The sequence below is a fragment of the Chelon labrosus genome (genome assembly GCF_963514085.1).
Source record: "Chelon labrosus genome assembly, chromosome: 22".
In the NCBI taxonomy this organism is placed as follows: Eukaryota; Metazoa; Chordata; class Actinopteri; order Mugiliformes; family Mugilidae; genus Chelon; species Chelon labrosus.
The window spans coordinates 17,485,054-17,497,064 of NC_140355.1; the positions used below are offsets into that span (position 1 = coordinate 17,485,054).

Consider the following 12,011-nt stretch of genomic DNA (forward strand, 5'->3'; position numbering starts at 1 on the left):
TCTGGGCGGTAACTTAGCGAGAGCAAGAATATTGGCGTGGCGATCAGCCAATCGAAAGCGGAGTACAGAGGCTCCATTTTCTCTTAACCAATCGGATGAAGAGAAGGCGGGGCAATCACTTTTAATACCCAATCAGATCACAGATCTCCAAGTGTGGCCCCTCCCTATTAAAAACGGAACCAAATCCGTGGAAACTGTTAGAAAGTTGGGCTGCACATGCGTTTATAGATAAAGTATTTAACTGGTAGTAGACATAAATGATACGTTGTGTGAATACATCCGCAAGAAGTAAGCAAAATGAACAATAGCAGGCTACTTGTATGTATGTTTGTTCCTGGACACACATTTCCACGGCTTCGTAGTGAGGAAGTGGGGAATTTACGAGTAACACCTGAAGGTAGCATTAACGGCCCGTTAAAATAACTACAATAATTAGAACACTATTTCCGGTTTATGCGTCTGTCTCTTTCAGAATAAATGTCAATGCCTACCCCTCATGCGCCACCCATTTACCAGGTTATGTGATGCTTGTTTTAGATTAGGTATTAAATATATAGCATCCTTATTTGTAGAATTTGTAGAAAACTGTGTAATTAGTTAATTCAAACTGTTTAAGAGACGACAATATACAATGCCAGATCATATTACCTGATTACATTGGCTTATACAACTTTTATTGTGAAATAGTCTGAGCGGAATCCTTGTTATGCGTAGACGGACGTCGTTCAATTTACCACAAAGCAGGTTCACAGAAATCGTCAGTGGGCCACTGTGTCAACACAGGGTGTGACAATACGATTCAACAGATTGTAGAAAGTACAGTAGTAAGTAGGCTCACTGCAGCCATGCTGTAGGTTAGACGCGAATATCGGACATGTGGTGTGTCAGGGGATGAACGCAACAAGTTCCACTGAAAGGAAACGGATCCTGGACTTGAGAGTTGCCCGAGGAGCCATTTAAACACAAAAGACATGAAACCCCTGTGATCATGACCCTACGATGCTCTGGCTCGTCGCCCTCGGCGCTTCTGTTCTCCGGCTGGGAAAAATGAGAGCGTTAATCTGGAGCAGGGCTTTTCCCAGGGCCTTGATATGAACAGTCTGGTGAGTTATTTAATGCATGTGATGTGAGCCCTATACTCATGTGTCAGTAGCTACATTTCCGGATGCTCACACTCAACTCCATCTGCTCCACTCTTTCTGGATCGTGCAGATTCTCCGCTGGCTTTGCCTGCTCACCCTGGGCACTCTTCTGTTGGTTTGGTTTGGATATTTGATCACTCGGGACGATCCACCACCTGCTGCGCGGAGAAAAGGGCTCTGGGGCTACGTGAGGATCGGCCCCGGCTGGATGGGCCAGGTGAGATGACCCAGGCTGAGGTCACACCAATAAAGCTTCTAGAAATCTGGATCCAAGACATAGCGGAAAACTACTTTGCGCACTCAAAAAAAAAATGTGAAAGTTGTTCTGTTTTCTTATTCCCATCCAGCATTTATTATTTTTTTATTTTGGTCACAAACAGAATCACCTTTATTTGGCCATGTTTGCGCACACATGCAAAGAATATGGCTCTGATTACACACGTTATTCCCAGTATGCTTAAAGGAAATGTGTAAATGTGAGCAACATGAATGTCTATATACATGTAGCTGTATTTACAGTGAGAAGTATTTGTATGTTTGCAGGAAATTATGCTGTACATTTCCAGGGAGTATTTATAGTTGCAACAAGTGGAAAAAATGTGCAATTAATCTGTAATATACACTAATTTGCCAGTCTATTAGATAGACTGCACTAAATCTTAATTTCATGAAGGTTATGGTATTTAGCATTTGTTTAGAACAACTCAGCTGTTGATTCAAAGGTGCTTTCATGTTGAAATGTACCCACACTTGTTTCCATTATTTTGAAACTGAAATGAAGAGGCAAATGAGCTGGAGGTTACAAAATTGCAAGACATATTTGTGCACAACATAATGGTTTTAAAAAGAGCAGGGCATTGCAGTTAATATGCGTGGTGAAAATATATTGTAGAAGGCAATGTAGAATTGTATGCAAACCATATTAGACTAGTGCTGGCCTCATTGTCATGATTTTACTACAGCATCCAAATATATGTAAAGTGTAACAATGCAAAGTGTATTTATGTATTCAAATCACAATCTGTCTTGGCTTCTCAACAGTTTCTGGACATGCACTGCAGCCAGTGTGCCTTGGTCTCCAGCTCCGGTCAGATGCTCGGAGCCGACGCCGGAGAGGAGATCGACAAACTCGGATGCGTGATCCGGATGAACAACGCGCCCACTGTTGGGTACGAGCGAGACGTGGGGAACCGCACCAGCGTTCGTGTTGTGTCCCACACCAGTGTCCCCCTGTTGGTGAAAAACGAGCGGTATTACTTCCAGGAGGCGGCCGGGACCACGTACGTGTTCTGGGGTCCCGAACGCAACATGAGGCAGGACGGGAAAGGACGCGTCTTCAATGCCCTCCTGAAAATGGCGAAGAAGTACCCCAAAGTCAAAATATACGTCGTGACCAGAGACAAAGTTCTGCACTGTGACAAAGTGTTTCAGGAGGAAACTGGGAAAAACAGGTACAGTATGAGTTTAATGTCCAAATCCAGTAAACAAAAGGTATTAGTTGATGTTTTCCATGCAGCTGAACCTCAAACAAACGAGAAAACAATAAATTACAACTGTTCCTTAACGCACCATATCTACATTATTAGGCTAATAGCAAGTCAGAGTTAGCTAACATGACGCATTAATTAAAGTCACAAACTAACAAAATTAAAACGGCAGTCTCAAACTTAAATCCTATTAATTATTTATTTATTATTTATTTATATTATATTCATATGTCATCTTCGTTTGTTATGATATTATACCGTCTTTATCGTAACCGTTAGCTCTGAGCACTTTTCAGAATAAGACACAAAGGGACCAGAAGTAATAAAATAAAAGCATGGAAGTAACTTCACTTATAGGATTTTTTTCTTTTAGGATATGTAACAATAAATTACATATGTGAATTTTAAAAGCTGTTTTTAATATAATAGATGAATAAAAGTTTTGTGTATTTCACTCAGAATGAAAACGGGGGCGTTTCTCAGCACTGGATTCTTCACCATGATTCTGGCTATGGATATGTGTGACAGCATCCATGTTTATGGAATGATCAACCATAACTACTGCAGGTGAGACATATACACTCCAGCTCCATCTCATGTGATCTATTAAAGTTCAGTTTCTTAATAACCCTGTACCCCGTCCTTTGCAGTCGAGCCAATCACAGTGTCGCTCCTTACCATTACTACGAGAAAAACCGAATCGATGAGTGCAAGATGTACAAGGTGCATGAGCACACGCAGCGCGGCGGCCATCGCTTCATCACTGAGAAGGCCATCTATGCCAAATGGGCGACCCGTCACAAGATAGAGTTTAAACGCCCTTCTTGGAGCCTCTGAACGACGAGATCCTTCAGCGGTATTTATTTGGTTTGTGGTATTTTGCAAAATATTTTACTACTACTTGAGCAGGAACCTTTTCAGTTGCAGAATGCACTGTATTGCCGGTGCACAATTTTTATGGATGGCATTTACCAGTATTAAACTGCTGTCAAGTTACAAGTGTCACCCTCAGTGTGACACTAGACACTAAAGTACTAGACACTAAAGAAAAAACTAGACCCTAAAGCCAGCTGTTACCAAAGCTTTTAATGTCTTTATACCTGTGCCTTGACCTTAGCTCTTATTCTGCACAAAGTTTTGCTTTATGCTGCAATCTGGCCTTTTTAATATAAAGTTACAAAATGCACCTTTATTCCACGAGACAGGAAGTATATTTTATTTTACACGGCTGCAATTACTTTCTTTACTGCTCCATCTATCTAATGTAATTGGATTCTTGGGGGGGCTAATGCAACCACTTACTCTAAGCTATAAAAGGAGGAGGTTATTCTGGGGTTTCTTGTTACTTTCAATGTATGTGGCCCAATACGACAAACACAAAAACGAGTTGTTGTTGGTTTTGTCCTCTAAAGTCCACTTTAAAACGATTTACCCATCATACTTTGCTGCCTGCTTGCATTTAAAGACATAGGGCTGCCTTTTTTTTTTTTTTTTTTTTTTTTAAGTTGCATAATGCTTTTTTTCTGACTAATTCCAAAGACCGCAACAGTATTTGCACTACTGGATGAGTATTTCGCTAAAAAGCGCTTTTCCAAACGGAACAGTTTGAACTAAAGTGTGTTCTTAATGGAGTCTTAGTTAACATAACGAGCGATGACTGGAGAGTAAAAACTTGAATGTAAAAATGAGCACTGGTCACTGGTGGAGTGACAACATGAATAAATCTGCTGTCAGATATTTTCTGCCTGTGTGTGTGTGCATTCCTTTTCGTCTGATCTGTTCTATGTGTGTACAAGAATTTGGTTAAAGGCTCTACACAATCTGATTAGACATCATCCATGAGACAAGACAAACGAGATGGACTCATTCTGCCATTGTGCATGCAAAGGTGGGAAAAGTGGTCCTTATCGTTCTTCTTATTTTGTTTTTTATTGTTTAAAAATGCATTTAATGTAATGATTATGATTATGAAATGATGGTATTTTAATAGATATATAAAGAGATTATTACCATACTACATCCAGAAGATCCAGAATTAACTGGAGCTGTTTATTATGAAAAGATCCTGTATATTTTATTATCTTAAGTCTTGATAAAATAAAACCAACAGAAAAGTGGGGCCCAAAAATAAAAGATTATAATATCTAAATATAAGATATGTAGTATCGGTCACATCTTTCACATTAACCTGGAAATAATCAGGAAGTATTCACTGCATAAACATTTAAAAATACCTTTGTACGAAAGATCCCACGTCTTTGAATTGTATGTTTCTATTGACGCAGCATTCAGGTGACACAAATCAACCTGTTGACCTGTTATAAATACGGGTATGCCTCAAGTTTCCAGCAGAACATTGCTGACTACGCTGAAATGCGATAGCTGAAAACACAGCATCAGAGCTAAATGAAAACGTTAGAAGTCAGTGTGTTATTCAAAGCTAAGAGGAGCTTTCAAATCATACTGTAGAGTAGGGCAGTGGATGGCAGAGAAAAGTTACCATCAGGAGGTCAATACATCAAGCTGACAGACTGGACACTTTATCACAGATAGTTTACAACATCCAAATTAACACTGTCTCTGTTTTTATAACTCCTGTAAGCAATATTCAAAAATTCGTGATCACCTTTTAAAATTAAAAAGCTGATGCTGTCCTCTGGGGCGCCGCTAGGGATTTTGGGCCCCATGAAAAGAATCTTTACAGGGCCCCCCAACACAGCGGCGAAATTTTTTTGATGCTATTTTACATACAATTATACATTTTAATGGTATTTTTGACTATCATTACCATATTTGTGAAAGAAGAAAAACATGACAGTTGACATGTACAGTAGGGGAAGAACTGAGCACTCTGAATACAATGGAATTCATTTTGATTCATTTATTTGCTGCAACACTGATTCTTAAATTGGAAATAAACTCTTCCATGAAAAATATAATAATAATATATATGATTTCTCATCATTTAAGTAGAACTTAATATATGAAAGAATGGCAACTATATAACGTTGCCGACTGAGTCAAGCTTCCTTTTTCCAACCTTTCAATCACTGGTCCTTGCTCAACTTTTCTCACCAAAAGCCCAATGCCGAGCCTTCTCACGTGCAAAATCACTTATCAGGTCTTTGAAGTCCAGCTTTCTAGCCAACTGACTCTCAATTGACAGCATGGCAAGACTGCAAAGTCTTTCCTGAGACATTGTGGACCTCAAATTTTTACTGTGGCGCTGTGTGACAAACCGCCGGTGCGCTACCTGCAGCTGGTCCAGTCGGACTGAACCATTTTACATAAATTGGGGGGGGGGGGGGGGGGGGCTGCAGGCGTTGATGTCGCCAAAACAAAACATTGAAAATAAAACATTTGTGATTATATGTTAGTTAATAACTTAGTGTCATTATTTTTTCTGTATTATAATTTCATCATCATTAGGGGCCTCTCTGGGCCCCCCTCAATCATGGGCCCCTAGAATCCGTCTCCTTTACCCCCCCTTTTCGGCGCCCCAGGCTGTCCTGGGTAATAACTGGTAACTGGATGCAGAGGAGCAGCAGTTGCGTGTGTGTGTGTGTGTGTGTGTGTGTGTGTGTGTGAGGAAGTGCTGCAGTCGGGGGGGGCGTCCTGATGACGTCAGGGAGTGGCGCAGGAAGATGGGGGACGACTGGCATGAGGGAGACGAACGAGGGAGACCGCGGAGAACATGACAAGGTAAACCTGCAGCACCGCCGGGGTCCGTTAACCGCGCGTCAACACGGATCTCGGTCAGGTAACGACTAAACCCCGTCAGCGGCATGGGGTCGTTTCTGGAGAATGAAAGAAACCGTCAACACGATGGACGGAGGGCGGCTGCGCAATGACGATGTTCTTGACTCAAAATATTTACATTGAACTGCCTTTCACTTACACTGCGTTTGGAGCGATGGTGAAACGCGTGTGTATGCGAGTGTAATTAACCTGATAAGGCGTTAAGTAACGGTTGATCCCGCGATGAAATGAGGAGAAATTGATTTCAGTGTGCGTGTGCGCGTCTCCCTGACAGGTATGAAGATGTGCTGGTACTGATCAGAAAGCATGGGGTTCAGGCTCAGTGGCAAGGTAAGACCACCAAACCTTCTTCATCTTCTCCTATATCATCAATATTATTATTAGTGCAGTGTTACATCCACATAAGGAAGTATTCACTTCCTCAATTTAGCTCTTACACCGATCAGGCATAACATTATGACCACCTTCCTAAAAATTGTGTAGGTCTCCCTTGTGCCTCCAAAACAGTTGTGATTCATCAGAGAATGGACATGGGGCCTTCTGAGGGTGTCCTGTTGTGTCTGGCAACAGGATGTTGTTAATGGGGGCCCTTTGGGTCCTATGAGTTGAGGGGAGGGGCCTCTGTGGATCATCCTACAGATACTTGATCAGTTTGGGATCTAGTGAATTTGGAGGCCAGGTCAACACCTTGTGCTGTTCTTCATGTTTTTTTGAGTTGTTTTTGTGTGTGTGCCTGTGTCAGGGTGCATCCTCATTGCTATGGGGTGGGGGGGCCTGGTCTGGTCTAGGTGGGTGCTACATGTCTAAGTAACATCCACATGAATGAATGCCAGGTGCACAAGTTTCCCAGCAGAACACTGTATTGTCACAAGATGGTCAATGTTGTTTACGTATCCTGTCGGTGGTCATAATGTTATGCTTGATCAGTGTATAAGCACTGAGAAGATCCTGATCATCAATAAATGGAGGCTGGTGGATAGCTGTACATCCTGTCAGGCCCTGCATTGAAAGCATTAACTGTCAAATGTATACAGTACATGTACATTATGTCAATAGATATTATTACTCATGCATTAAAATATGCTAATAGAATTTGACTTTTGTGCTTGGTTGAGTTGCAGTCTCAATATTATTAATATTATTACCTATATTTCTTATGTAGAATCATATTAACTCATCCACCTTATTTTTTTATAGTATTATTTGTGCCACTGTTTCTAGGTAGTCACAAACAATTTCAGACAAATATTTTGTGGATCTTTTTCTTATGATTCTCAGCTGTAGTTTAATATACTATTTGGTATGTAGAATTATTTTAATGCTATAGTACAAATTTACAAAAATCCTTATAAAATGTGAAGTCAGAGTCTATAACGACCCGGAATTCAAATCCTCTTCAAGCACAATTCAAACTGTGAAAGCATCTCAAATCAATATGGAAGTAAATGCACTTAGCTGCGTGCCATCTCCGTTGTGTCCACTGCAGCAAGTCCAGCAGAGCCACAGGATGGTGATATTCGCCGCCATCCTGGTCCTGATGACGCTCCTCATCCTGTACGGCTCCAACAACGTCAACGAGGCCGTCTACGCTCCCTTCCACGCAGTTACGAATCACGCCCTCAGGGCTACAGACCTGAAGAAGTGGTCCGGGAAGGACGGTTATGTGCCGGTTTATGGGAACAAGGCAGGTCACGCACACGGACACAAACACATGCCACAACTGTAATATTAGTTTGCATGTACAATGATTTTGTTCCTAGATATTTCAGTGGTGCGGAGTATGCAGCAGATGTGATCAATCACTGCCATGTCAGTAACTGCACACAACTCAGTCACATTAGTCCGACTGTTTCGCTGAACACTGCGTGTCAGATGATATCAAAAGGAAGTGGTACACTATGAGAAACTGATATAAAACCAAGTGTCAGTAGAACAGGTTATGTAACACTGCCAGATTAGATCAGTAACTTAAAAGCAGACACTGTGGAAACGTTGGATGAACTGTTAGACTAATCAAACCAAATGAGGTTCAGTGTATAACTCCTTCCTGTTCTGCAGTATCTGCTTATTTGTCATAGCATTCAGCGTACGAGCTTAAACTGAAGTAAAATGTCTGCAGCCATGATGAGCCTGTACACTTGCCACAGATCGATGCTTAAAAACTATCTGTACAAACTCATGGCATTGCATAACAAGACTAATAATAGACAGCTTTAACGGCTGTGCTTTGCTTTGGGTTGACATGCTAACATTGCTGTTTACTGAGAACGCTTTTGCAAGCATTTAGTCTATCACGAAATGTTGACCTGTTGATGGTGAGAGATGCAAAGGGATCACCAAAGTCATTAGAGTTCATCCTGAGGGGAACATGAATGGGTTTGCCAATTTCTTCAGCCACCTAAACCAGACCAGGCACCCTGACCCCATAGCAATGACACTCTCTGATGGAAACAGCCATCCCCAGCTCAAAAACTCAAAAAACATGAAGAACAGCACAAGGTGTTGACCTGGCCTCCAAATTCACTAGATCCCAAACTGATTAAATATCTGTGGGATGTACTGGAACAAGCCTGATCCACAGAGGACCCTCCCCTCAACCCTTCAGTACTGACACATTGACAACCATACGCCATACTGCTATCGTGGCTAGACTAATGATGAACACATACACGGTTAGCACCACCTTTGACTAAATCCTTGACATAACTCAGCTCCTCTTACAACGTATTATTATAATACGCTCTCTTAAAAGGCTTCACGTTTCTTTCCCAGAGTATGACCCTGCGCTGCCATAACTGCGCTCTGGTGACGAGCTCCAGCCATGTCCTGGGCAGCCGAGCGGGAGAAGAGATCGACGATACGGAGTGCGTCATTCGCATGAACGACGCGCCCACGATGGGCTTCGACTCGGACGTCGGGAACCGGACCACCCTGAGGGTCGTAGCCCACTCCAGCGTGTTCAGGGTCGTCCGGAAGCCTAATGAGTTCCTGCAACGCCCGGATAGCAACCCTGTGATCATCTTCTGGGGACCCCCGAACAAGATTGGGAAAGAGTCCAAAGGGACCTTGTACAGACTGATCCAGAAAGTCAGTATGACCTACAGCAACTTGTCTTGTTTCAGCATCACGCCGATCAAGATGAGAAGATTTGACAGTCTGTTTCAAAGAGAGACGGGAAGAGATAGGTGAGTGTTGAAGCGTCTTGTGTAATGCTGATCAAATCTTAATGAGTATCAGACCTACACCAATCAGCCACAACATTAAAACCACTGACAGGAGAAGTAAGCAACATTGATCATCTTGTGACAATACAATGTTCTGCTGGGAAACTTTTAGACCTGGCATTCATTCATGTGGATGATACTTAGACATGTAGCACCCACCTAGACCAGACCAGACCAGGCACCCCCACCCCATAGCAATGACACTCCTTGATGGCAGCAGCCATCCCCAGCAGGATGCAGCCTGACACAGGCACACACACAAAAACGCTTTAGGAACAACTCAAAGAACATGAAAGCACAAGGTGTTGACCTGGCCTCCAAATTCACTAGATCCCAAACTGATCAAGTATCTGTGGGATGATCCACAGAGGCCCCTCCCCTCAATCCATAGGACCCAAAGGCCCCCCACTAACAAGATTCTGTTACCAGACACCATAGGACACCCTCAGAAGGCCCATGTCCATTCTTTGTTGAGTCACAACTGTTTTGGAGGCACAAGGGAGACCTACACAATAGTAGGGTCATAATGTTATGCCTGATCAGTGTGTGTATCTGGTTAACAATGCATTTGAAAGCTCTAGTTTTCCCTGATTTTGGTTGGGTTTATTTTCTTGCTCAGACAAAAATCTCACTCGTGGTTGAGCACAGGCTGGTTCACAATGGTCACAGCCATTGAAATATGTGACAACATCAAAGTATATGGGATGGTTCCATCCAGTTACTGCGGGTGAGTATAATCACAGCTAGACTCTATTACAAATCACAAACTAGATTTCAAAACCTGTCAACTGATCATTTAAAAAATCAACCTTTATCCAGGAAAAAAACTGGACCCAAGAAGATGCCGTACCACTACTACAAACCCAGGGGCCCCGATGAATGTCTAACGTACATACAGAACGAGAGCGGCCGGCGGGGAAACCACCATCGCTTTATTACGGAGAAACAGGTGTTCGCACGCTGGGCAAAGCAGTACAACATCACCTTCGCTCATCCCAAATGGTGAAAGGGCAACTGTCCGCGCTCCCTCCGCGATCACAGAGGCGTAAATGAGCACAGTGGACTGGATTTCACTGTAAACTCCTCGACAACGTGAGTGAAAAGGCTTGGGGGTAAATCTAATATTGGACCAAATAACAGAGGGAGGCGTAGGGGAATGTTCTCTGTTGCAGAAGCTCAGTTTTGAAATACTGTGTGTACTCCACATTGACTTGTGGGAGCCGCCGAACAGAGCGTTTTTGTAAATGGAAAATAATTAATTTTTCTACGTGTTAATAATATTTTTGTTATTACGTATTGACAATGCAGTATACGTCCCGTTGTTATGGGGTGGATTACATCCGCAAGAACCACTAATTAGATTAAAATTATACAAAAGCCTAATACCGTCTATAAACACTATATTGGGGCCTTATATGAGCAGTATGGTCGGAATACGGTGACATTTTATTAAGAGGTCCTGAACAATGTCAAAATAGTAATATTTCCAGTATCTTTGCTTGAAGAATATAAATACTTTTACATATATTTTAATTTTTGCATCATTATTTACCACAAAGCATAAAAGTAGTAACTTAACAGAAGTCTTGATTTCGTTAAATTGTCCAATCCCACCAAGGATTCAGAAGTTTAGTTTAACATTTAAATTTCATCTTAAATCCTTTCACCTCGGTGGAAATGCAGTGCATGCAGCTCGAGTTCAAACTGTCCACAGAATGCATCATGGTCGTATCGTGTGTCGGCATGTGGATCTGCACGAATTACAAGTGAAATTTCAATTGAAACTGAGAAAGGTGCAATCTCTTCTGTCACCTGTGATAAAAAAAAAAAAAATTGTCATTAGGAGAGGCTGTTATCGCTGTGCACAGAAGTTTTTTTTTTAAGATCAAAAGCCTGCACTGTTATTACTTTGAAATCCTTTATGAATATGGTGACAACACATGTTAAATAGCCTGCTAATGAGATATCAGCCTGAAATATTAACATTTTATACGATTCAGATTTTTAGAGCGCATTCAAAATCTACTACACATACACTACAAATGTAAAATTTTATGGCTTTGTTGGCTTTTTTTAAAAGGATATAACTGTATGATAAATAAATGGTCCTGTTTTTATATAGCACCTTTCTATCTATTGGTACTCAAAACGCTTTACAGTCGGACACATGTACCCATACGCTCACACACATTCACACACCGTGCCACACACTGGGAGCAACTGCTCTTGCTCAAGGACACTTCGGTTTTAGTACAACCATGACAAAGATATAATTTTACTGCAGGATCTATGTATAAACTGCAATAATTTTCACTAGCTGCGCCTAAAATTAATCTCTTTCACAAGGAAGCGTAGTTAACCCATGGAAAAGAACACAGTTTAAGTGGTAGACAGATGCA

The 12,011-nt window shown here is 41.7% G+C and overlaps 2 protein-coding genes across 2 annotated transcripts; both read left to right on the forward strand.

Moving 5' to 3' along the window:
* Positions 1-364: 364 nt before the first annotated feature.
* Positions 365-4,434, forward strand: st6galnac4 (ST6 (alpha-N-acetyl-neuraminyl-2,3-beta-galactosyl-1,3)-N-acetylgalactosaminide alpha-2,6-sialyltransferase 4). Its single transcript, XM_084572901.1, has 5 exons — positions 365-1,103; positions 1,213-1,359; positions 2,184-2,593; positions 3,089-3,196; positions 3,280-4,434. The coding sequence occupies exons 1-5, from the start codon at positions 1,092-1,094 to the stop codon at positions 3,464-3,466; spliced, it is 864 nt and encodes a 287-aa protein (XP_084429027.1). The 5' UTR covers positions 365-1,091; the 3' UTR covers positions 3,467-4,434.
* Positions 4,435-6,247: 1,813 nt separating this feature from the next.
* On the forward strand, positions 6,248-11,341 carry st6galnac6 (ST6 (alpha-N-acetyl-neuraminyl-2,3-beta-galactosyl-1,3)-N-acetylgalactosaminide alpha-2,6-sialyltransferase 6; the record flags this gene model as incomplete). Its single annotated transcript, XM_084572220.1, has 5 exons — positions 6,248-6,331; positions 7,875-8,072; positions 9,161-9,573; positions 10,232-10,339; positions 10,432-11,341. 5 exons carry the CDS (start codon positions 6,248-6,250, stop codon positions 10,616-10,618), a joined length of 990 nt encoding a protein of 329 aa, XP_084428346.1. The 3' UTR covers positions 10,619-11,341.
* Positions 11,342-12,011: the final 670 nt, after the last annotated feature.

What these genes read in the sequence shown, in the direction of transcription:
- st6galnac4 (XM_084572901.1), top strand. An exon ending in GAGGAAACTGGGAAAAACAG is followed by an intron (nt 2,594 to 3,088) that starts GTACAGTATGAG and finishes TATTTCACTCAG; the next exon opens with AATGAAAACGGGGGCGTTTC. An exon ending in ATCAACCATAACTACTGCAG is followed by an intron (nt 3,197 to 3,279) that starts GTGAGACATATA and finishes CGTCCTTTGCAG; the next exon opens with TCGAGCCAATCACAGTGTCG.